Source organism: Epinephelus fuscoguttatus, linkage group LG16 (assembly GCF_011397635.1).
Source record: "Epinephelus fuscoguttatus linkage group LG16, E.fuscoguttatus.final_Chr_v1".
Taxonomy (NCBI): domain Eukaryota; kingdom Metazoa; phylum Chordata; class Actinopteri; order Perciformes; family Serranidae; genus Epinephelus; species Epinephelus fuscoguttatus.
The window spans coordinates 38,853,707-38,880,539 of NC_064767.1; the positions used below are offsets into that span (position 1 = coordinate 38,853,707).

General features: G+C 40.7%; 1 protein-coding gene across 2 annotated transcripts in view; it reads left to right on the forward strand.

Annotated features, from left to right (window-relative positions):
* The window catches only part of pdzd8 (PDZ domain containing 8), a 142,960-nt gene that overhangs the window by 9,282 nt on the left and 106,845 nt on the right, over positions 1-26,833 (forward strand). The window contains exon 2 of one of the 2 annotated variants that reach the window (XM_049601165.1): positions 24,952-25,077. The exons of the other annotated variant lie outside the window; for it this stretch is intronic. Within the exon in view, the coding sequence (XP_049457122.1) occupies positions 24,952-25,077 (126 nt within the window). The remainder of the gene's footprint in view (positions 1-24,951; positions 25,078-26,833) is intronic. 2 annotated transcript variants of the gene reach the window in all.

Sequence of the window (26,833 nt, forward strand, 5' to 3'; positions counted from 1 at the left end):
TGTGTGTGTGTGTATGTGTGTATATATATATATATATATATATATGTGTATGTGTGTATATATATATATATATATATATATATATATATATATATATATATATATGTATATGTATATATATGTATGTATATTATCAGAGGGCTGTGGCTGGGGTGTGGGTGTGACTTCTTCTTCTTTTTTTTTTTTTTTTTTTTGTTAAATTATTTTGACCCTTCCCAGAGCGATTAAATATTTGTCCTCGTGTGACTGGGGGGAAATGTGTGAGCCCTTACCCTTTGATATTTGATTTGATTTTACCTTTGATATAAGATTAAATTTACTCAGCACAAAGATGTTCTTATTTAAAAACAGACTTTTGCATGTCAACATTAAGCAAACAACAAAACACCAAAATTTTTATGATATTGGTGATGGTGATGATCATGGTATTATGTCTCATTTCTATAGTGCATACCAGTGGTGGAAGAATTACTGAGATCCTTTACTTAAGTAAAAGTAGTAAATACTCTATTACAAGTTGTCACACTGGTAGATGCCAATAAAGCAAGAATTACCGTAAAACTCGGAATATAAGTCGCACTGGCATATAAGTCGCAGTCTATTTTTTAAGGTCTCAAACAGGGAAAACAAGGTTTTATATTACTGTTTGTTAATAAAAACGTTATACAAGTTATTCCTACACTGTTTCCCTTTATTTTTAATTTGAAACACATTCAAAACACAATAACCTCTTAAGCAGCTTTGGTTACTTTTCAGATTGCAATTTTCCAAACAACCTCTTCAGGAAATAAAATCACAGTATAACAACATCGGTCAGCTTTCAGTGAAACTGTAGTGTAAGAATAAATAAAATCCTATTGTCTGTCCTGTTTATTGCTTTGGGACTGCTATTTACGTGACACCACCTGAACATAACACACACAGACACACATTGGCTGTTTGTTTCTACCTCTCTCCTCGCTGGAGGACCTCCAGCTGCCCGCCTCCGCCTTGATTAAACGCTGAAAATAAAATAAAAGAGGGAGACAGGTTTTTCCTATTTTATCTTATTTTGTTTTATTTCTCCCTCCTTCCGCTCCCATCTCAAACTCAGTGCTTTGGTCATTAAATAATGTCGGGCTCGGTTCGGGTTCGGACAGAAATATGCTGCCCATGCCGCACTCTAACACACACTCACAAACACACGGAAAACCGGACATTATCATCAGTTTATAAAAGACCCCCGGACGCCCCGGACGCCCTGGACGGGACGTGAAAAGTGGACATGTCCGGGCAAAAGAGGACGTTTGGTCAGCCTAACATAGCGCCATCTTGTGGGTCAAATTACCTATGTCAGCATTTACCTTGGTCTATAGGTCACACCAGTGTATAACCCGCACCCAACTTTTTAGATGGAAAAAAAGGGAAAAAAAGTGCGACATATACACCGAGTTTTACAGTACTGCTGCCGAGTTAAAAAAAAAGAAAAGAAAAAAAAAGTTAAAATTAATGCAAATTAAAGCTCCAAACAGCAATGAAAGGGCCCTCACTCCTTCATGTACGCCAGAGATACTGACAGGGTGCTTGTCAAAATGGCATTTCCTTGACTGTCAGATACGTGTGAAGTGTGTTGCGCTGGAAATACGTATTCAAATTGTGCACCATTAGTCGGATGGTTATTAGCCTGGTGTTGCCAGACCCAATTCGCAAAATGCGAATGGGTCTGGACACAGACTGTACATTTCCTCTATTCCTGAAGGGGTGGTATCAACGCCAGTCACTCAGAGTGCCCCTTCACGCAATTGGAAAGACGGAAAACCAATCAGAGTAAACAAAACATGTGACATAGGCTAGCACGACGCCACTGTAAACAGATCAGCAAGCAAGTGCAGCGTACAGCAGAGATTAGCTGTGATGATGTCTGGGAAAGAGTGTAGCCGTCTTTGTGGATTTCCTCCTCACTGTGGACTCCGAGTTGCATGGCTGTGATTCCCGGTCTGGTCGCTAGTGGAGAAACAACAATAGCCACTGGATTTTCACTGAGTCCCATCTTTTTCCCGATCAGCAAAGCCAGTTGGTAAATTAAACTTTTACCAAACCCAGTAGGAAGGACGGCAAACACATCTGTTTTTTCAGTAGAAGCTTTCAGTGCAGCCGTTTGCTCTGATTTTAAAGAAAATGTACATTCCAGTTCTTTCAACACATGTACCATGGCAGTTTCAAAATCAGTAGCCATGTTGGTTGTTTACGAAATGCATTCACTCCGCTCCTTGTCCCTCTTATTCTGATGACGTGCCTGCCCCAAAGTAATAAAGGGTTGTGATTGGCCCGGTAAGCCAATGCCAGAATTCGCGTTTACAACTCCATGGCCAGACTGATCTGCGGAGCGAAATAGAATATGAGCTTGCGAGATCAGGATGGTTTCACCAGGCTAGATGGTTATACCACCCAAATTTGAAACCAATCCGATAAACCTTCTAGGAGAGTTTATTGCCCCAGCTGAGACTTTTCATGCATCCTGCACTTAGCACTTTGTGAAATGTGACTGTTGGTCTATATTGATAACTATGTATCAGCACTAGCACTTACTTGAATACTTGAAAATTGTGGTTTATGGGCATTGTGCAATAACTCTGACATTGAATTCTATGTGGACTCAATTAATTACTGTTTATTGCCTTTTTTTTATATCCACATGGGCATTGTGCAATAATTTAAATATACAGTATTTTATATGGACTCAAATTGTACTTCATGACTGTTGGCGTTTACATATTCATGTCAGCATCTGCACTTTAGATGGAAATATGTAATTAATGTAATTAGTAATTATGGGCATCATGCAATAACCACAGCACATAGCACTTTATCTGGACTCAATTTCATACACTGGACTGGACAGACATTTAATTCAATGGCCCCGGTTTTTGATCTTTGTACACCATGTTGTTATGTTTTCTCTGTAAAATCAACCTGCAAAGGGACTACGGATGAAAATTAGCCTGGGGCTATAATCTGGCATATTTACACGCAAATGTTCATTAATTTGCACTGTCCCTTCTAACTTAAAGTGGAGTTGAACAATATGACTGTGGTTCGTTAGATTTTTACCTTAGGCAAGATATGACACAGCAATCAAACTTGATATTCACCCACATTTGCTATAAAAACTAGATGTATTTCAGTTTTTCACCAGTAGGGCGCAGCCATCTTAAAACAAGCTAGTTAGTGACGTCACGCGAATGGTTCGGCTCTGTCGTTTTCTGTTCGCCGGTAGGAGTTAGTGAAGTGGTTGGCAAAATGGATGTTGGTAGAGAAAACAAAGGAGATGACGAAAGGAGAACCCGAGGAGGATCATTTTGTATTGCCCCTGGGTGTTCAAATGAGTTTTATCGACTTAAAGAAGGTGGTAAACTGGTCCATTTTCACGTCCTTCCCGTGAGGAGACCAAAAGTGATGCGCCGCTGGCTGTCTGCTTTGAAACGCGACAGTCCACCTGTCGGACCTGGACTAAGAGTTTGCAGTGACCACTTTCTGCCATCAGATTATGTGGAGGAGGGAGGCTTCGATGAGTCCGGAAGATTTGTTCGTCGGCCCACAAATCGGCTGAAGCCAGATTCCGTGCCATCAGTGTTTGATTTTAGCCGGTACAGTGTAGGGGAAACGGACAGACCACTACATACGGACACTACGGAGCCTGTTCTCCGCCAGAGGGAAAGGGCACAAAAACGCACAAGCCAGGCAGAAGAGCGAGAGGTAGTGTTACTGTAAATGTAGCCTATAATATCGTAGCATCCGCCAGGACCATAGACTGTGGCCAGGATGTGTGGAAGGATGATGCGGTTATTCGGCAAACCACTGTTTATTACGTAGGCCTAAGGGATAATGTATAATGAGCCGGTGATGAGCCTCCGCTGCGCATCGGGGTTCTTTTCCCCTGTCGGGAGTTCTATTCCCTGTATTCACCGGCTCATTATACATTATCCCGCTTATTACACGGCTAATTATCAGTTAAATAAATAATGTTGTCTGCCTCCGCGAAGTGCATTAAAACCGACCGGATTCGACAAGTTTTGGTGAAAGTTTTGTATACTCACCCAGGCTTAGTGGACTGAACCGAGGCATAAAACTTGCGTAAAATGTCATTAAGCATGACTGCCGAGTGTGTATTCAAATCCGTCTTCTTTTGTTTTTGGCAGAGAAAGTCCATAGGTAGTCTTTTTCTTCAGCGGCATTGCATTCCTCAAAATCCTTGTAGCTACTCTCCAAATAAGTTAAAAGAAATGTTAAAATCAGCCACTTCTGTTTGTTTTTTCCCTCGGAAGTTGTTTGACAGCTGCAGTGTTGCAGGACGGCGTCCCTAGCAACGCTGGGCTACGTAGCAACTGTGTAATGACCGTTGCTACTAGCAACATTCAGACCGCTGAATGCCGCGACTGACCAATCAGAATACAGCATTTAATAGAGCCGTGTAATAAAACAGAACATTCACTGCAGGGTCGCTACAATATTGATAATCAAAGTTACACTTGTAAAATTAAATGAATCTACAGCTCAGCACAACAATAGCATAGAGTACCAAATCAGCTGCCGCTGACAAGCGGGTAGCCTATTTAAAAATGGCTGATCGCCCGCTGTCCAGAAACAATACAATGTTACGGACATGTAGCTAACAGAGAATTAGGAAATTAATCGATGGTTGCCTTGATCCTCAGCCTTTATGCCTTGCCGCTGCTGAAGCGGTGTATGAAAAACATCTAGGGGGAAAAAAAATCCCGCTGTTTGCTACTTATGATTAGAGAGGAAATGGTGCACAGGTGTAAACATCGGGTGGGCAGGCAGCGAAACTTATTTTAAAATGAGACATTGTATTTATGACTTTCTGATCCAAAGACTAAACACTGTTAAAAAAAAACAAAAAAACCCACTACTGAATGTTTTGTAATTCTGATATTGAAACGTCAATTCTTTGCTCATAGGGCCTAAATACACACGATCATTTGGGGAATTGTTTCAAAATTGGATATCTGAAAATAAATTTCTGTCGCCCAAATGAGAATATCATGACATCAAATTTGGAGTCATGATGGAGGATTTTAAAAAGGGAAATTATGTAAATTCCGTAATTATTAAGGCTAAGCATTTTATCCTCAGATATAGTAGATTTAACAACATATTTAAAAGCAATAAAATGTATAAAAATCATGGATGAATGGATCAGGATTGTATATTTAGACAATTTTGACCATTTTATTTCATTCTTTCTTTGTTTTTAGTGCTTTGTGCTCAGTTTGTGATTTATACTGATACTTTGTTGTGAGCTTGATATTGTAATGGCTAGACTTTGTTTATATGATAAAGATAAAATAAGTCTAAAAACATGTATTAGTTATTTTCGTAGCAATGGCAAATAGGAGGAAATCATGGTTATGTAACACAGATCAAAGATAAATTATTAAATAAAACTAAAACGTATACATACATAATTCTCTATTTTTTTCTCTAAGGAAATTAACCATAGAAACATTCTCTAATAAATACTTAATGGAACTGAAGCTTTTGTTTACACACTTAACACAGATTATCCTTTGACTAACTACATAGATCTGTCTGTTTTCAAAGGTCAGGGAAGTATGCAGGCAGTTGTTGGAGTTGACTAGAAGTGAGGAAGCATGTCAGGAACTGGAAGAAAGTCGAGGCAGCAGAATCATGGTGAATGTCAGTACCCAGACTGATCTGGTGGAAGATGAAAGTGAGGGCAGTGGAAGAACACATGTGAGCATAGTTACAGTCACTGATGACATAGAAAAGAACATGGTACTCATCAACGACCATTCCTACTGTACATCAGTGGATGACAAGCCAAGGGCTTCATCACCACAGCATAGTGAGGTATCATTTGAGTGCATGAGCAGTGAGGGGTCGGTCCATGAGGACAGTGCTGAGAACATGAACTTAGATGAGCCTGATGATGAATTTTGCTTGAGTGAAGAAGAAGAAGAAGAAGAAGAAAGGGAAATGAGCTTGATTGATGTCGAAGATGAGGAGTTCAATCTCTCAGACGACAGGAAGAGCATAGTATCTGTGCAAGAGCTACTGAAACTGTTCACTGTGTGTTATTGGGAGAATTGTGGAAAATGTCTTGTGGAGCCGCCAACTGTTTCCAAACGTGGATTTGGGATGAAGGTGAAGACTGAGTGCATTGATGGCCACAGCTATACCTGGCATTCCCAGCCTCTGGTGAGGGGTGTAATGGAGTGCAATGTGTCAGTACCTGCAGCAGTATTTGTCACAGGGAATGAATGCACTCCATTCATAGAGGTCTGTGAAACAATTGGCTTAGAGAGCCTCTCCAAGAGACAGTGGTTCAACATTCAAAAGGCCTATGTCATCCCTGAAGTGAATCAAACCTGGTCTTCACACAATGAGGCTGTAATGAGTGCAGTAGGTGATGAACCACTGGTGGTGTCAGGTGATTCAAGGTATGACAGCCCAGGTCACAATGTGTCAAATGGTACCTACTCCATCATTGACACAAAGTCAGGGCTGCTGGTTGCTCAGGAGACTGTGAATGTCACTGAAGTAAAGAACAGTTACTGGCTAGAGGTTGAAGGTCTGGAGAGATGCCTTGCAAAGCTGGACGAACACAACGTCGCCATCTCTGTGCTAGCAACTGATTGCCACCCGTCTGTCCAAAGGGTAATGCGAGAAGAGTATGGCAACATCAAGCACGAGTACGATCTGTGGCACATTGTTAAAAGTGTAAAAAAAGAGTCTGCTGAAGTGCCACAATGAGGACTTGCTTGAGTGGAGCAGGATGATCACCAACCACCTATGGTACTGTGCTGGCTCATGTGATGGAAGTGTGACCAAGCTTAAGGAGAAATGGATATCTGTGCTGCACCACATCACCAACACTCACCAATGGGCATCTGGTGAGATGATACGGAAATGTGAGCACCCTCCCTACAGCCCTGAAGAGGAAAACAAACGCCCATGGCTCCTTCCCAGCTCTGCTGCATTTAAACACCTGCAGAAAGTTGTGTTGGACAAACTGCTGTTAAAAAAGCTGGAGAAAGTAACAGAGGGCATTCACACTGGCACACTTGAGTCTCTCCACTCCCTCTACACAAAGTATGCCACAAAGAGAAAGAAATTTCTGAGGGAGAGCTTTGAGGCTCGGCTTCGTGTAGCTGCGCTGGACCACAACCACAACGTGATCAGAGAGACGGCAAAGACCAAACAGGGAGAGGAGCAAATGAAGCACCAGTTCTCCAAGGCTTCTCAGCAGTATGTGGTGGTACCAGTGAAGGTCTGCAAAGACTACAGCTTCAGAAAGGACATTGTGGCAGGAGCACTGAAGTGCTGTGAGGCAATCTCCATTCGGGCAGCACTGAGGGAACACACCAAAGAAAAAGCAGTGACCATCGGCGAACATAGAGGAGTTAAAAAACCAGAAAAAGCCCTGTCAGTTGCAAAACATATCAGCAGATTTTCAGCAAAGCCCAACACTACTGATCCATAAGCCAACATTATTAGTCTGTTGTCCCCCCCACAACCCTGACAGGTGCATTTCAAGTTCAGATACCCTTCAGTGACACCACCTGTCATGTAGAAAATGTGTTAATTGAAAATGATTTGAAACTGGATGTTATTATTACTATTGATCATATATTATTTAAGTATTTTTGGGGGGGATGGTATTGCCTTTATTACATTACAGCTTAGAGTGTGACAGGAAAGAGCTATCTGGGTGCCACATTGATTATATATTGTTGAATATTGTTATTGTTTAATACAAGACATATTTATCCTGGAGTTTTTAGGCTTGCTCTCTTTCTTCTGTATGTTTGATCAATTGCATGTGTTAGTTATTAATTTTGACTTTTCTGTTAACTAGAGTTTGAGCAAACTAGTTTTCAAGAACTCTGAATTACAGCAGCTGGTGTTCAGTTAATGACTCAGGTTGGTGGTAAACTGTACAGTCCGCTTATCGTTGCTGTTGCTAGTTTATTGGTTATTGTGACTATCAATATACTGCCAGCCACAATTTGTGATCCTCCTCACAATTTTTCTTTGTACTTTGTGGTGACTGCAGAAGTACACAGTGAACTACACCCAGGTTGGGAATCACTGGCCTGCAGCATGTCATTTAATCATTTTTAAAAACTGTTTTACTGTCATTTCAGCTACAATTAATTCAAAACATGATTGGGTAATTAAAGGGTAATGGTAATGTAAAAATTAATAAAAAATGTATTTGATCATTCATTTATATTTTAAGTATTCATTTTTCATCTGCCTATTGATTGTATTCTCAAGTGCTATAGGTATATTGATAATTTCCAAGTGCAAAGTATTAACTTGACCCTTTTGAACTAAAAAATAATATGGACAAAGAACAATGTGTATGATTAAGCAATGTAATGGGAGCATGAAATTCAAAGAGGCCATAAATATACAATGTAACGATTGATTAGAAAACAATTTATTGCTTGAAACACACCACCTTTTTTACAAGTCATAAAAGTACTCAAATCCATGGTATTCTTTGGATGGGAATACGTTCCTGATGGCATTCACAACACAGGATGGAATTGGGATCCTGTGCCTCCTGCCAAGATGACCCCTGGACCAAAGGGTGAACTGTCTGTAGGCTGTCAGCCTGAAAAGACTGACAGTTAGAAGTTGGTTAGGCCTCACATATGGATGTAAGACTATGCAACCTAAAATCTTTATGCTCATTTTCATCATTATATATATATATATTATAATTCAAATATCAGTAAGACATAACTCAAATTATATGTAAATATAACAATCACAATATTACGATGGCTGATAAATTAAATATCACAATTGATATGACAGACCTGGGTCAATCAAGTTCAGGCTGTCAGAATCGACACCAGTGCTGTTTTAACACACTCCTAATTAAGGGTTTGTATGGCAAAAAAAAATTAAGTTGACTTCTGTACCATCATGGCTCCCTCTGCATCACTCTAAACGTAGGTATATTAATCTAAATTGTATTTTGCCCGTGTGTCTCTTTGGATTATTTTCCAAGTGACCGTGTCCGTTGTTTCTTCCCAGATCCAGTAGATGTCACTAGCGTGTCTCTGACGGGCTCTTTCTTTTGACAATTTGATGGAGGCTCACATCATCAATCAGTCTAAGACAATTTCTGTCGCTGAGGATGGAGCTCTTCATTTATAAACTTTTACCAAGGAGCTAGCAAGAGCTTGATTATTTCCCCACGGCAGGGATAAAGTATATTATGTACAGTGAGACGAGGATGGGCGTACGGACGTAAAACCAAACGGCCACCGCCAGCTATCCAACCCAAAATGCACAATCAAACACGACAAACAGTTCTTCTGTTGGTAAGTCATACAGTTTGTTTATTTTACTGATGCTTCGTGATGCAGAAAATGTCTAGATTTGACTCGGTTTCTAGGTGGCAATGATGTTCTAGGCTAGGCTTGCTAACGCTATAGCTGTATAGCTGCGACATGATAACGTTAACGTGATGCTAATGTTAGCTATGTAGCATCTGGCATTGTGGTCTGACAAGTTGATTGAGACAGCAGTAGAGCATATATTCTATGTGGATAAGTGTTTTGTGTGGTTTGACAGCTAAGCAGCAGCCTTCCATTCAATCAATCAATCAATCAATTTTATTTATAAAGCCCAATATCACAAATCACAATTTGCCTCACAGGGCTTTACAGCATACGACATCCCTCTGTCCTTAAGACCCTCACAGCGGATAAGGAAAAACTCCCCAAAAAAACCCCTTTAACGGGGGAAAAAAAACGGTAGAAACCTCAGGAAGAGCAACTGAGGAGGGATCCCTCTTCCAGGACGGACAGACGTGCAATAGATGTCGTACAGAACAGATCAACATGATAAATTAACAGTAATCCATATGACACAGGGAGAGAGAGAGAGAGAGAGAGAGAGAGAGAGGGAGAGAGAGAGAGAGAGAGAGAGAGAGAGATATGCAGGTAATGACAGTATCTTACAACAACATTAATGGAAGTAATAATATTATAGTTATAGTTCTGGTTACTGCGGTACAATATGTTGAAAGTATGTATTAATACCTGGCAGTATACATGTGTGACAATAATCATATGTGTATAATAACAGAAGAAGTATGACTAATGACTAATGATGGCAGCAGCAGCAGGAGGCATCTGGCGGAACCACGGCAGCAGCACAACCACACACGCCACGCTGTCCAGGCACCGCTGTGATATGAGTTAATCTGAGAGACAGTGGAGCACAAAGGCTCCGGAGAAGAAGCCGAGTTAGTGACATCCAGAATGGCCGGGTTAGCTAGATGCAGTAATAGGATACGAGAGAGAGAGAGAGAGAGAAGGAGAGAAGGGGCCCGGTGTATTATAGAGGGGTCCTCCGGCAGACTAGGCCTAAGTCAGCCTAACTAAGGGCTGGTACAGGACAAGCCTGAGCCAGCCCTAACTATAAGCTTTATCAAAGAGGAAAGTCTTAAGTCTAGTCTTAAATGTGGAGACGTGTCTGCCTCCCGGACTGTAACAGGAAGATGATTCCACAGGAGAGGAGCCTGATAGCTAAAGGCTCTGGCTCCTGATCTACTTTTTGGAGACTTTAGGGACCACGAGTAACCCTGCTTCTCAGAGCGCAGTGTTCTGGTGGGATAATATGGCACTATGAGCTCTCTAAGATATGATGGAGCTTGACCATTTAGAGCTTTATAAGTTAACAGTAGGATTTTAAATTCAATTCTGGATTTTACAGGGAGCCAGTGCAGAGAAGCTAAAACAGGAGAGATATGATTGCGTTTCTTAGTTCCTGTTAGTACACGTGCTGCTGCATTCTGAATTAGCTGGAGAGTTTTTAAGGACTTACTAGAGCTACCTGATAATAGAGAGTTACAATAATCCAGCCTTGAGGTAACAAAAGCGTGGACCAATTTTTCTGCATCTTTTCGGGTCAGGATAGGCCTAATTTTCGCAATATTACGCAGATGAAAAAATGCAGTCCGTGAGGTTTGCTTTAAATGAGAATTAAAAGACAAATCTTGATCAAATGTTACTCCGAGGTTTCTTACGGTAGTGGCAGGGGCCAGAGCAATGCCATCTAGAGAAACTATGTCATCAGATAAAGAGTCTCTGAGTTGTTTGGGGCCAAGAACAATAACTTCAGTTTTGTCTGAATTTAACATCAGGAAATTGGTGCTCATCCAAGTTTTTATGTCTTTAAGGCAATTATGGAGTTTAGTTAATTGATTGCTTTCTTCTGGCTTCATTGATAAATACAACTGAGTATCATCCGCATAACAATGGAAATTTATAGAGTGATTTCTAATGATGTTACCTAACGGAAGCATATATAGAGTAAACAGGATTGGTCCGAGCACAGAACCTTGCGGAACTCCAAAACAAACTTTAGTACGTAAGGATGGTTCATTGCGAACGTCAACAAATTGAAAACGATCAGATAAATAAGATTTAAACCAGCTTAGTGCTGAACCTTTTAAGCCAATTAAGTGATCCAGTCTCTGCAGCAGAATTTGATGGTCAATTGTGTCAAACGCCGCACTAAGATCTAATAAAACAAGTACAGAGACGAGTCCTTTGTCTGAAGCAATCAGAAGGTCATTTGTAATTTTAACTAGAGCTGTCTCAGTGCTATGATGCACTCTAAATCCTGACTGAAATTCCTCAAATAAATTATTATCCTGGAGAAAATCACACAGCTGGTCTGCGACTACTTTCTCAAGGATCTTTGACATAAAGGGAAGATTAGATATTGGTCTATAGTTGGCTAACACCTCTGGATCCAGGGTGGTCCATTAAATGTTGTCATTGTGCCAAGCTTACCTGCTGTTGATTGGGCGTACCAGTGTCTCAACTCGGACGTCCCTCAGGGATAGCATCGAGACCTCTAGTACCTCTCTTTCCTTGCATAACATCTGAAATGTGGGATTGGTCATGACACAGCGATCTTGAATGATATGTCCCAGGTTGACTTCTTGGCAGCACATACTCTCCGCGCTAGTTGGCATCGGGATACAAGCTCCGCACTTGCACCACACATTATTCCCAATCCGCCAGCTGTCAGGTTCAGGCACCCTTTCATCGCCGCTGTCGTCCGAGTCCATGAGAATAGATCTGAGTATATTTTGTCGTATAGGCTCAAAAGCATAAGCAATTGGATTCTTTGCTTCTGTGGTCCTCTCTACCTCATCAAAATACTCCATTGTTTCAACCGCAAATTAGCTTGCTAACTAGTCAGAACTCCAGTGTTGTGACAGAGCTTCTAGTAAACAACCATTCTCGTGACGTAAGCACCAGCGAAAACAAAGATGGTGGCGCACTATGGTCCAAATACAGCAAAAAGACATATTAATTAGTGGATTTTCTCAATAATGGCTTACAGTTAGAATGTCGTTTTTGTTGTGGTACATCTAACGAAGTCATTAAAGTTAAAAATGTGTGTCTATTTTGCTATTTAATTTCCACTTTAAATAAATAAATAAATAAGTGGAGCGCTATGGAGCCTGCCAAACACACACGAACCCAATCACTGTTATTCACTCAAAGTTTTTCGAGTATATCAAAGACATCAAAAATATATTCAAAGGCTTAAACTAATTGGGGGTGTATAGAACCGAGGTGCTACGCCCAAGCCCAATTACATAAATCCAAGTTGGCTGACTTGCTATGTAGGCAAAATAATCAAAACGGTGTACTATGTTATTAAAGATGAGTGCAATTATCCAGTCAGATTTTGTGAACATCAAAGAAACTTTATCCCAAACCTGGCATTGGGCGCGCTATGGAGCCTGTTGGCCACACCTGAGTTAAGTCGCTGCAGAACTTTGCAATTTTCCTGCACTTCTGATGTGTGTCTCAATATTTGAGTTTTCGAGCAGCCCAAAACCCTGAGACATTGCGCAGCAGAAAAAACCCTCAACAAAACAACAGATTTCTTGTATTTCAGTTGGTCTCCATATGAGTTTTATCGTGGAAAAAGAGTGTTTTATTAATATGGTCAAAAACCAAGAGTTGTCAAAGTCTCCATGCAGGAACTTTTAAGTATCCTTTAGGGCTGGGAATCGAGAACTGGTTCCTGTTAAGAACAGGTTCCAACTTGTTCAATTCATCAACATCATTAGCCTTTATGCTTAATGATTCCTTATCGATTCTTTTCATTACGCTGAATCTTTATGTTGATGACGCACGTCACGCTTGTCAGTCAGCAGTACATTCAACAACAAAGAAGACGTAATGATGGAGAGACAGAAGCGGTTGAAAGCTTGGCTTCACTTCACCAAAAAAGACTCATGACATTCACTCATCACAACAGCATGACGTGCAATTTATGCAGCACTGTAATTACATGCAAGGGCGGAAACACCACCAGTGCTACAGTGATTTGTTTTCCACTACAGGGCTCTACTGTGCGAGAATTTTAACGTTACTTGCATTTGCGACTAAAGATAGTTTTGTGCGAGCAAAATAAATCATTCAGCACGCTGTGCAAGTACAGATTTCAACCAGCAGCAGAAACGAAAGGCGAACCCTGCCGGTTGTGGGTTAAACGGGGCTAACAGACACGGACAGCAATACGTATTCCTGTCAAATATGGCGGCCATAGTGCTCCCCAGCGCAAGATAACGGCTTACAGGCGACGGAGAAGCTGGGCTCCAGGTCCAAAAATCCTCTTCTTGGTGTCATGACTGCCGAAAAGTACCTGAACATCCGAGCCATGGCGGCACACAGGTATGTGACGTGTCAGAGGAGAAACGAGCCGTTCACATTTCCACAAACCTTACCGGACTGAAGGGACTGTTCTTAACTTGTCATGGGAGGAGGGTGGCTGGTTGATTTTTATTTTATTTATTTATTTTATTGTGATCCCCCTATGTTAATCACTTATTGGGGGCTGGAGCCTATCCCAGCTAACACTGGGCAAGAGGCAGGGTACACCCTGGTAAGGTTGCCCGGCTATTGCAGAGCGAATACATGGAGACACTGACAGACATTCATTCACATCCACATTCACACCTATGGCCAATTTAGAGTCACCAATTAACCTTACCTGCATGTCTTTGGATTGTGGGAAGAAGGCGGAGTACCCGCAGAAAACCCATGCTGACATTGGGAAAACCAGCAAACTCTGCACAAAAGGGCTCCCCCACCCTGGGTTTGAACAAGGAATCCTCTTGCTGTGAGGCAACAATGCTAACCACTGCATCACTGTGCTGCCTGTTGGGTAATAAAAAGGTAATAAATCGCAACATATTTTATCGCAATGCTCAGCACAACATATTTCAAATGGCAGTAATATTGTATAGTGACTTAAGTATCGTGATAATATCGTATCATGGATCCTCAGGTGATTCCCACCCCTAGTATTTATGTAAGTGGGACACATGGCATATCACATAATGGTCCCTCAGTTGAGTCCATGGATTTGCTTGATGTACCTCTTAGTTTATGGTTATGCACAACGTCCACTCAGAAGCTAATGTGGATCTTGCCATTCCAGCTGTCTCAGCTCATGAGACTGCCCAGTTGTAGATTTAAGTTTGATTTTATTCTCATTTTCAGGATGCTGTGTCCATGTTGTCTTAAGAGTTGAGATTAAAAGTTCATTCTTGACCTGGGAACTAGTAGTTGGGCAAAAAAATCTTAAGTCAAGCTCCACATACTGAGTTTTCTTTTCAGAACTTTTAACTATATCTTACATTCATCACAGATCCATAAGCCTGTAAGATGCTGTCGAAGGAAACTACTTTGCATTTTTTTTAGCCGTACGCTGTTCTTAAAAAAAGAAAAAAAAAAGGAAAAAAGGAGTTACTTTACAACACTGTCATCTTTTTTATGACTTCCTACACAGAACAAATGTGATGGAACACAGAGACCTTTACAGTTACTTTTTAAGAGATAATATCAACATATCAAGCCATATTTTGGTAGTTTATAAAAGAAATCACATGTTTCTGAGTACAACATAGACCTAGAATACCAGGTTTTATAACATATTTTTTAGGGATGGGAATTTAAAGAAGTTAGAGAAACACAAGGGGAGAGAAAAAGGGAAGTAGAAAGTGTTCCTGAGAGAGAAAGCAGAACTGAATGGAAACTGGAGTCAATAGGTCCTTGTTTCAGTAAGGTTACTTACCAAACTAGAAAAATGCACTCACTAGAGTGCGGATCTCTGCCAGGCAGCTGCATTCTGGCTGGCCGAGCTGATCGCAGCCACTCTAGACAGTTTTTGTAATACCAGCAGATGTGCTGCAGCCAGTTTCAGAAGTTGCACTGTAATTATGAGGATGAATGTATTTTAATTTAGTAAAACACAGCTACAGTTATTTAATCCATATCTTTCGTAACTGAATACTTGAACAGTATTAGCTTTGTCTGTAGGCTCTAACACAATAAAGGAAAGGAAATAAACCAAAACTGATGCAGTGTGGTGAACAGACCAGAACCGGGTCGCCAGAACATGGTGCAGCTGTGCCTGCTGGAATTGTCCCTTCTGACCCCCATATAGTCAAAATAGTGGCAAAGATAACAAAAATGATGATTTAATTTAGTGGATCATAACATATGAATTGGAATTAATCTGTAGATGCTCCGGTTCAAAATTAGAACAATTAAAACATTTCTCTCTTTGTGGCAGATATCGGTCCACAAACCTCACCGCACCAAAGAGACTGTTCTTAACTTATCAGAGGAGGAGGGTGGCTGGTTGATTTTTAATTTGTTTATTTCTTTTATGTTGATCCCCCCTATGTTAATCACTTATTGATGCTGTTTTTGAAGTATGAATGAGTCAATAAGTCATTTATTCCATTGAAATATCATTGATGTATTATAGAAAAGTGATTTATCTTTTTATAAATGACAAAAGGCACATCTGCCTCATTTTTGCCATGGTATCGTGATACTACTCAGAACCATGATACTTTCACTGGTATTGTACCATGGGTCCCAATTTTGGTATCGTGACAACACTACTCAGAACCATTTTGTTAATCAATCAGTCAATTTTATTTATAAAGCCCAATATCACAAATCACAATTTGCCTCACAGGGCTTTACAGCATACAACATCCCTCTGTCCTTTGGACCCTCACAGCAGATAAGGAAAAACTCCCCCCAAAAAACCCTTTAACAGGGAAATGGAACTATGTGTAAAAAGTCTCCCCTTTCAAAGCAACGAAAATAAAGGGGAGTTTCTCCATACAGTTGATTTTTTTTTTTTATATATATATCATAGATAAGCAAATACACATGGTATGGTAACTTTTATATCATGATATATACCTTGAAACTGGTATATTGCTGCAGCCCTACCTGCAACAGAAGATAAGACTTATTGTTTTTAGCTGGAAAACTTGCAGTCTCTATTGGCTGGTTAAGAGGAGTGAAGAGTCAACAGTAAATGATGGTATAAAACAGGGTTTTTAACAATTGTGAATCACCACAACCTGGAGGTCCTTGAGCATAAAATCCTTCATATGTGCACAGAATATTAGGCAGATGGGTCCAGTAGTTTTTAAGATTAGTTGCAGACAAACAAATACACACACACACGACGAAATGCATGATTTCCTTATTATAAAAGTTAGCAGTGCTCAGGTAGTGAAGACTGATGACAGACACAGCTGAAATATATATAGATAATGCAGTCAGGGATTACTGAGTTAAATCTCAGAAAAAATGTATTTTTCACATTACGATGTGCTGCTCAGTTACATTGGCAACTATTTTGATATCAATTAATCACCAATTAATAATTTATGTAATTTTAAAATAGGTCCCAGCTTCTAAGCTGTGATGACATTCTCTTTTCTCTTTCTTATGTGATTGTTAACTGAATTAGGGCTGTAACCCACATTTGGTTTCTCTGTTGATTAATCTGCCCATTATGGATATGGAATGGATATGTGTATGGTAGCGGGTATACGTCTGTGGTATTGATGTTGTCTTCGTAACTTGTGAAGCTGCCTGTGTAATGTATGTCTATTTTCGTGGCTGTACAGAATGTGAAAATAATTCTCCTGAAAAGGACAATAAACCTATCTAAAATAAAATTATTTTATCATTATCATACCATTATTAATTGGTTAATTGTTTGGTCCATAAAACTTAAGAACAATGAAAAGAACACAGAGCGCAAGATGGCCTCTTCAAATGTAATTTTTCTGACCAATAGTCCAAAACCAGCAATATTCAGTTTACGGTGACATAAAACAGATTTTTTTTCCCACTACAGACAATACAATAGAGAAAATAATCAGCATATTAACTGATTACGAAAATAACCATTAGTTGCAACCATACCACGCCAAGAATTTCTCAGGGGCCATGAAGACCATGGTTGCAGTGCCCCACTTAGTTTTGCTTTACACCCCTATAAAAAGTGTATTCCCCCCGGCAGCCGCAGTGGCCTTGATGCCCTGCCTGCCTCAGCCCAGGTGATTTCACTAGCCCCTTTTACTCTGCTAGATTTTCCGTGAATGTTGGGCTGATTTGCCGGCCAGCTGTGAGCGTTTATACACACAGAGGCGGAAAGGCGAGTTGATCCAGGGTGCCTAATTTTCCGCCTCGTAGGGTAGTCATATTGGTGGAACCCTTTTAGTTTAAACAGACCGAGGTGGCCTTCTGCAACGGGAGGGGCTGTTGATGACGCCACACGTGCGAGCCACTGGCGGCGGATAAACAGGAAACAGCTGATAGAAGGAATTAGCGAGCAGCTAGTAGCAAGAGGGAAACGCAAATTTGACAGACACTGTAAAGATGAGCAACTGGGGAGACAAGGAATAGCGCGCCCTCCTTGTCCTCGCAAATGAAGAGGCCATTAACTGTCAGATGACGGGGATGGTAAAGAACGGGCCAATTTACGAGAGAATCGCCATCTGACTACAGCTGCCTGACTAGCCACGGCTACTACTACTGTTTTTATACTGCCAATGCTGAAAAAAGACTGATTGGGCTTTCCTGCAAATTTGCACAATTCCTATATAAAAAGGGCTACTGTTTTCTCCTCTGACTCTTTACTGTCAGTGTGGTTTTTAGACACCGGAATCCATACTGGGTAGCACCACATGAAACACTGCGCACATCACCAGTGGTGGTTTTGATTTCCAGCAAATCGCTGATAAATCTGGCAATTTATAATGATAATTTGACACAAGTCTAGCTCCAGCCAACCAGGACACTTATCAAACTCGTTCTGATATATCAATGCTTTAAAGCTGCGACTGAGTGAAATTTTGAGAAGAGAAAGTCGACTGAGCTGAGTGAGGCAAATTTGATAAATTAGCAAATGAATAAGACAAGAAGCTCCACATGTGTTACGCATTGCTCATATATCGCTACAGTGTTGACTTAGATAATCCAGTGGCCTAAGAAGTGTTACATGCCTAATGTTTGTAACATTGATGGTAACAAAGGTAGGTTTAGTTAAAACTTGCTAGCTAGTTGTTAATTTCTATTTTTTATCCAGCAACTGTCATGCCAAACAGGCAGAGGGGGAGAAGATTCTGAAGTGAAGAGAATGAATGAGTGGCAAAATGGTGGGCATGCCAAACATTAATCTATACAGACAAAGAAACCCAAAATATTAGGGCTGTCCTGAATACCATTTTTTAACATTTGGACCTTCAGCAGAATTTATAACGAATATTCGTTATGGCCATGCTGCCTGCTCTCTCCAGTTTTACGCCAGGCTTGGCTCCTTTCAAAGACTCCTTGCGAAGCACTCCTCCGGGTTTTTTTGGACCTAACTGTACTGCAGAGTTTTGCACAGCGGCGACCGGATCTTTGCTCTCAAACCACAAAAAATGTGATGGCACAACAGTCTCCTTCAGTACATTATTCTATGCTTTCTTTTGATTTTCACATTGGCTAATCATCCTGTTTAATTTGTCTTCTGATAAAATTGGAACCGTTGAAACAAGTTGTAGGAAGCCTCTGCAAGTAATTGGTTGCTGGCAGACACTGTGCTGCAATAAAATGGTTAATCAGCAGTGCCGTGCACTGTAGAGCTGATGCGCTGCTGGTTCTGCCGGCCTGAATAGAATATAATGTCTACTGTTGTGTACAGCATTTATAGACTGAGCTGAGTAGTGATGCGCGGGTCGACCCGTAACCCACGGGACCCGCAAATGGACCTGCACAAGTATTGGAACATATAAACTTAAAATAGATTAAAGTGAATAAGACTTAATATTTAGTTGCAAATCCTTTGCTTTCAATAACTGCATCAAGCCTGTGACCCACTGACATCACCAAACTTTTGCATTCTTCTTTTGTGATGCTTTTCCAGGCTTTCACCGCAGCCTCTTTCAGTTGTTGTTTGTTTTGGGGGGTTACTCCCTTCAGTCTCCTCTTCAGCAGGTAAAATGCTTGCTCTATTGGGTTTAAGTCTGGAGACTGACTTGGCCAGTCTAAAACCTTCCACTTCTTGCCCCTGATGAACTCCTTTGTTGTTTTGGCAGTGTGTTTTGGGTCGTTATCTTGCTGCATGATGAAGGATCTCCCAATCAGTTTGGTTACATCTTTCTTTAAATTAGCAGACAAAATGTTTCCGTAGACTTCTGAGTTCATTTTGCTGCTGCCATCATGTGTTACATCATCAATGAAGATGAAAGAGCCCGTCCCAGAAGAAGCCATGCAAGCCCACGCCATGACATTACCTCCACCGTGTTTCACAGATGAGCTTGTATGTTTGGGATCATGAGCAGATCCTTTCTTTCTCCAAACTTTCGCCTTTCCATCACTTTGGAAAAAGTTAATCTTTGTCTCATCAGTCCATAAAACTTTTTCCCAGAATTTTTGAGGCTCATCGCTGTACCTTTTGGCAAATTCCAGCCTGGCCTTCCTATTCTTCTTGTTAATGAGTGGTTTGCATCTTCTGGTGTAGCCTCTGTACTTTTGTTCATGAAGTCTTCTGCGAACAGTAGATTGTGATACCTTCACTCCTGCCCTCTGGAGGTTGTTGCTGATGTCACTAACAGTTGTTTTAGGGTCTTTCTTTACAGCTCTCACAATGTTTCTGTCATCAACTGCTGATGTTTTCCTTAGTCTACCTGTTCGATGTCTGTTGCTTAGTACACCAGTGGTTTCTTTCTTCTTCATTCATTCATTCATCTTCTAACCGCTTCATCCTCTTGAGGGTCGCGGGGGGGCTGGAGCCTATCCCAGCTGACATCGGGCGAGAGGCAGGGTACACCCTGGACAGGTCGCCGTCTGCACAGGCAAAACCTATCCTACCCAATAAACTGAAACTGAGCTCAGACATTCAGTGCTATTTATTGTTTGAATAATCAGTGTAATTGGGAGACACCTGGGCAACAAAACACACCTGTCAGTGACATGTTCCAATACTTTTGCTCTCATGAAAAATGGGTGGGTTCAAACAAAAGGTGCTATCTTCTAAGTTGTGTATCAGATCCAGATGTAAATACCTGGAAATTAAAGCTGAAACGTTGATCTCTTGTCCCATATTCATCTTTTGATGTCAAACCCAAATGTTTTCAGTCTACAACAAAAATAAAGGAATTGGCCTCACTGTTCCAATACTTTTGGAGGGCACTGTATTTTTTTTAAGACCACCAAAAAGTCATTGTTTCCTGGCCAACTGTTAAATGCAGGTGTTGAACACTTGTTTGCTGCCACGGTTTCACTGTCTTTGAGTTGTCTGGGAGAGAACTGAAGCAAACAAATGAACTCCAAACGTGCATAAGTGTGTGTATCACCCACAATCATGCAGTGTGAGGGAGCGTGATGAGCGTGATGAGATGATGTAATGCAGAGCAGCCTCAAAGAATGAGTACTGGGTCTTGGGATTTGCTGAGTGGCACAGATGGTATTTATGTAGAGGGGAGGGCTAGGACCTCGGCCTGCTGGAGGTAATCCAGGCATTACAGCACTCACGTATAGTCACAACTCCAGCTATGGGGATATACTGTGTTCAGAGCCAAATCTGTGATGGCCTAACTTTGCCCTAGTTATTAGTCAAGCAACCTAATAGTGTTTTGTACGCATCCAGAAGCTGCATTTGCTGAAGCTTAAAGGAGAAGAGAGCAGAGAGGCCTGAGAAACAGCTTGTGCATGTACTAGCTTTATTGAACACCTAAGGCTCCTAAGGCAGAACCCCACGGAGCCTATATATATATATATATATATATATATATATATATATATATATATATATGTATATGTATGTATGTATGTATGTATGTATGTATATGTATGTATGTATGTATGTGTATATATATATATATATATATATATATATATATATATATATCTATATATATATATATATATATATATATGTATGTATATATATATATATATATATGTATATATATATATATATATATATATATATATATATATATATATATGTATATATATATATATATATATATATATATATGTATATATATATATATATATATATATATATGTATATGTATATATATATATATATATATATATATATATATATATATATATATATATATATATATATATAATCCCGGCTGAATCCATCACGGTTGGTTTCATTTTTGGCGATTTTTTTTGGGCGATTTTTGTCATTTTATTTTGCTAAATTAATGGTCTGTCTCCACAGAAGTAAACTCGGTACATATAGTCCATAATAACTATGTAGAGCACAATTCAAAGTGTGTGCGTATTGGAACTGGCAGCTTCACACTGATTTCCGATGAGTCTTTCACAAAACACGTCAGTGATGGCGGAGCTGAAAGTTACGGCCGGGGTCCACCGGCAACGGGAGCGGCGCGACAACTCTCTATTTTAGGAGGCTCTTCTATTTTTGTCGCGCTACGCTCCCCTACGCGACCCTCCAGCAGATAAAAACTACATGAAATAGTGTGCTAAATGAATAAAAATGAATAATGAATAAATAACTATCATGGCTCAGCAAACGGTAAACAAGACGCTTGACGTGATGCTTACGTTTGCAGCCGGTGGAACCCAGCCGTAACGTGAATTCATATGCGCATATGGTTAACAATGTTACCAGCCGTGCTAAACACCCTCTCTGATGGCATGCTTGTTGCCGGTATGCACAGATATTTCCGTGCCATGTTGGACATGAGTGGGCTCGCAAAGCACGCTGCTTTTTTTGCTGCATTCATGTGGTGTCGGGAGATCCGAGTTGCCGAGTTGTTTTTCTGACATGAGGTGGCGTTAATGTGAATTATCCCATTCTGAAAGTCATTTTTCAATTCTTTCCGACATCACATGAATGCAACATCCCCCCTCTCCCTTCTCCGCCACACACACTACTGCCGAATATATCGGCAGCCGCTGGTTGATGGGCTGACGGTGGCCGGTGTATATACATATATATATATATATATGATGTGTATATATATATATATATATATATATATATATATATATATATATATATATATATATGTATATATGTATATGTATATATATATGATGTATGTATGTATATATATATATGTGTGTATATATGTATGTATGTATGTATGTATGTATATATATATAGTTCGCCACCAAACACCACACCCAATAGTTATCACATTGTGGCCAGCATTCACTGTGACCTGGCCTGCTGGTTACATTCTTCACACACAATGTAAACCAATGCTGATGCATTCCATGCTGTGTTTCAGTTCACACCATTCAAAGTTGGTGGACCGGTTTTTCACATCTGATTAATTAGTTCACTGAAAGCCAATGTTTAACTACTTGTTTTTAAGGTAATATCAAAGTGTGAATTCCTTCCAAAGGGAAATTGTGAGGCTCATTTGAGTGGGTGCAATTGTCTTAGTTGATTGTTCAGTGATTATATCTGATGCCCAGTTGAAGTGGACCCAATGTCCACTTCAACTCAGAATCTCTGAAACTGAGTCAGGTAGTTTACATCACTTCCAAGATTCTGAGTTGAAGTGGACATTGGGTCGGGATGCATGATAGTATCGGCACATCATCGGTTTCGGCCAAGATTGGCTTTAAAATGAACTATGAGAATCAGCCAATGCGCTTTTTCTTACTTCGCATAGTGAATGTAATGAATGTGTCTTACATACAGTACAGGCCAAAAGTTTGGACACACCTTCTCATTCAATGCGTTTTCTTTATTTTCATGACTATTTACATTGTAGATTCTCACTGAAGGCATCAAAACTATGAATGAACACATGTGGAGTTATGTACTTAACAAAAAAAGGTGAAATAACTGAAAACATGTTTCATATTCTAGTTTCTTCAAAATAGCCACCCTTTGCTCTGATTACTGCTTTGCACACTCTTGGCATTCTCTCCATGAGCTTCAAGAGGTAGTCACCTGAAATGGTTTCCACTTCACAGGTGTGCCTTATCAGGGTTAATTAGTGGAATTTCTTGCTTTATCAATGGGGTTGGGACCATCAGTTGTGTTGTGCAGAAGTCAGGTTAATACACAGCCGACAGCCCTATTGGACAACTGTTAAAATTCGTATTATGGCAAGAACCAATCAGCTAACTAAAGAAAAACGAGTGGTCATCATTACTTTAAGAAATGAAGGTCAGTCAGTCCGGAAAATTGCAAAAACTTTAAATGTGTCCCCAAGTGGAGTCGCAAAAACCATCAAGCGCTACAACGAAACTGGCACACATGAGGACCGACCCAGGAAAGGAAGACCAAGAGTCACCTCTGCTTCTGAGGATAAGTTCATCCGAGTCACCAGCCTCAGAAATCGCAAGTTAACAGCAGCTCAGATCAGAGAGCAGATGAATGCCACACAGAGTTCTAGCAGCAGACCCATCTCTAGAACAACTGTTAAGAGGAGACTGCGCGAATCAGGCCTTCATGGTCAAATAGCTGCTAGGAAACCACTGCTAAGGAGAGGCAACAAGCAGAAGAGATTTGTTTGGGCCAAGAAACACAAGGAATGGACATTAGACCAGTGGAAATCTGTGCTTTGGTCTGATGAGTCCAAATTTGAGATCTTTGGTTGCTTGGGGGCTGTCTTTGTGAGACGCAGAAAAGGTGAACGGATGGATTCCACATGCCTGGTTCCCACTGTGAAGCATGGAGGAGGAGGTGTGATGGTGTGGGGGTGTTTTGCTGGTGACACTGTTGGGGATTTATTCAAAATTGAAGGCACACTACCTACAGCATCCTGCAGCGACATGCCATCCCATCCGGTTTGCGTTTAGTTGGACGATCATTTATTTTTCAGCAGGACAATGACCCCAAACACACCTCCAGGCTGTGTAAGGGCTATTTGACCAAGAAGGAGAGTGATGGAGTGCTGCGGCAGATGACCTGGCCTCCACAGTCACCGGACCTGAACCCAATGGAGATGGTTTGGGGTGAGCTGGACCGCAGAGTGAAGGCAAAGGGGCCAACAAGTGCTAAACACCTCTGGGAACTCCTTCAGGACTGTTGGAAAACCATTTCAGGTGACTACCTCTTGAAGCTCATGGAGAGAATGCCAAGAGTGTGCAAAGCAGTAATCAGAGCAAAGGGTGGCTATTTTGAAGAAACTAGAATATAAAACATGTTTTCAGTTATTTCACCTTTTTTTGTTAAGTACATAACTCCACGTGTTCATTCATAGTTTTGATGCCTTCAGTGAGAATCTACAATGTAAATAGTCATGAAAATAAAGAAAACGCATTGAATGAGAAGGTGTGTCCAAACTTTTGGCCTGTACTGTACATTGAAAAGTATTGTATTATATGACTCCATCTGCTTGGGGGCCATGATGATAAGCATATGCATGCATAATATGATGTTAATTCCACTACAGAAGAGCCCTGATGATCCCTAAAAGTAGATGGGGAAAAAAGTGGATATATCAATATCGGTATTAGTTATTGACAGAATAAGTTATTATATATCAGCATATATCGGCAAAAAATCCAATATTATGCATCCCTAACTTTTGATGTTTTCTGTTTCTCTCTACAGGTACAAGCCCTTCTTCCCGTTCCAAGTGCAGCCTCTGCTGGGTTCGACTTGTGATTTGGAGCTGTCAATCCAAGACAGCAGACTGGTGGAAGGTCGACTCAAAGTCACCCTCATTGAATGTAGCAGGTGAGACTCTTTTGTATGAACTTCCCCACACACCTAATCTATGTAAGCACCCAGTAATGGAATTCAGTACCTGTTTGTGTTTTTGGTTTGGGGCTGTTTTTCCTGTTAGGGCCAGACTCCTCTGTTCCAGTTTGGTAAAATTTAATGATAAAGTGATATTTTAGATGATAGTGTGCTTCTAATTTTGTACCAGTTGTTTGTGAAGTCCCTTTTACAATCCCCCATCACAATGCTCCAACCCTGATTCCAAAAAAGTGGGGAAGCTGTGTATTTATGGAGTTAGATATGTGTCTTTATTGCATGCGAGAAAATAAATGATATGAGAGAAAAAAAAAATTTGAGAGAAAAAGTTTTCACACTGATAGTAATAAATAATAATATTTGAGACTAAAAAAAGTTTTGAGAGAAAGTATTTTGTCACAGAATATAAAAAATAATAATTTGAGATTTAAAAAATGATTTCCGAGAAAGAAAAACTCTCAAAAAACTTTGTTTTACTCCCAAATACTATTTTTTTGCTATCAATGTGAAAACATTTTCTCTCTCTCAAAAAAAAAGTTTAAAAAAAAAAGTTTAAGTCTTTGCTCTCGTGTCAGGATTTTGCTTTCGCTGTGACAATAATGTCATGGGCAGGGCCACGTTCCTATTGGCCAGTCTCAATTGATTTGACAGCTGGGTGAGGATCGTCTTGGGAGTCGAATTCAACTGAATCATTCATCCACCATGGTTGATTCACCGGCATAGATGCGCTGCGTTATTTGGGAGCGGATATGCACATATTAACATTATGCATGTGTGGCCAAATGGAGAGGAGAGGGAAATAAACCGACAACACCATCTGTGGAATTGCACCCCAGGGAATACACTCAAACTTGTAGACTACTCTTAAGGGGATAGTGCACCCAAAAATGAAAATTCAGCCATTATCTACTCACCCATGTGCCGATGGAGGCCCTGGTGAAGTTTTAGAGTCCTCACATCCCTTGCAGAGATTGGTGGGGGGAGCGGCTAGCACACCTAATGGCAGACGGCGCCCTAGACTAACGTCCAAGAACACAAAATTGGTGATGCACGGTCTCTGAAGAGCAGCAGTCTCGTCAGTACTGATGTCCAGATTCTCAAGTGCAGGCATCGCCAATTCCCAGTCTGAGCAGCAAAGACTTTCCTCATCCGTTGGCATTGCTTTGCATTTGAAACAACTACACCACCAGGTTTCCAGTGCTCGACTCCGGTATTCTGCAGCTGGCTGAGGCTCATGAGCTGCGGCGGCTGCTTTGTCCAGTAGCCTGAGTTCCGTCTGTATACTCAGGCTCAAAGAAATACCGCTCAACAAAGAAATGCTGTTCCTCCTCAGTTTCAAAGTCTTCAGACATGTTGGGCTGTTCTTTGCTAAAAGACCGTAGTGCAAATTATCTTTTAGCTCTGTGGTTACGTTGTCTCCCCCTGCGGTGCACGTGTCACGTGATGTAAACACGGGTAAGCAAAGCTCATGCTTTCGCTGGTCGCGTGGAGCACAGAGAAGCAGTCAGAGCTACAGGCTACAGTGAGGCTAAAAACAGAGTTCATATGACGTTTTTCGAAACAACTTTTTATGTCGGGGCTGCAGCACACTTGGATCACTATGGATGAGCAGTATGGAGATACTTTGTGGATTCAATTTTGTGTTCTTGGACGTTAGTCTGGGGCGCCGTCTGCCATTAGGTGTGCTAGCCGCTGCCCCCGCTGATCTCCGCAAGGGATGTGAGGACTCTAAAAC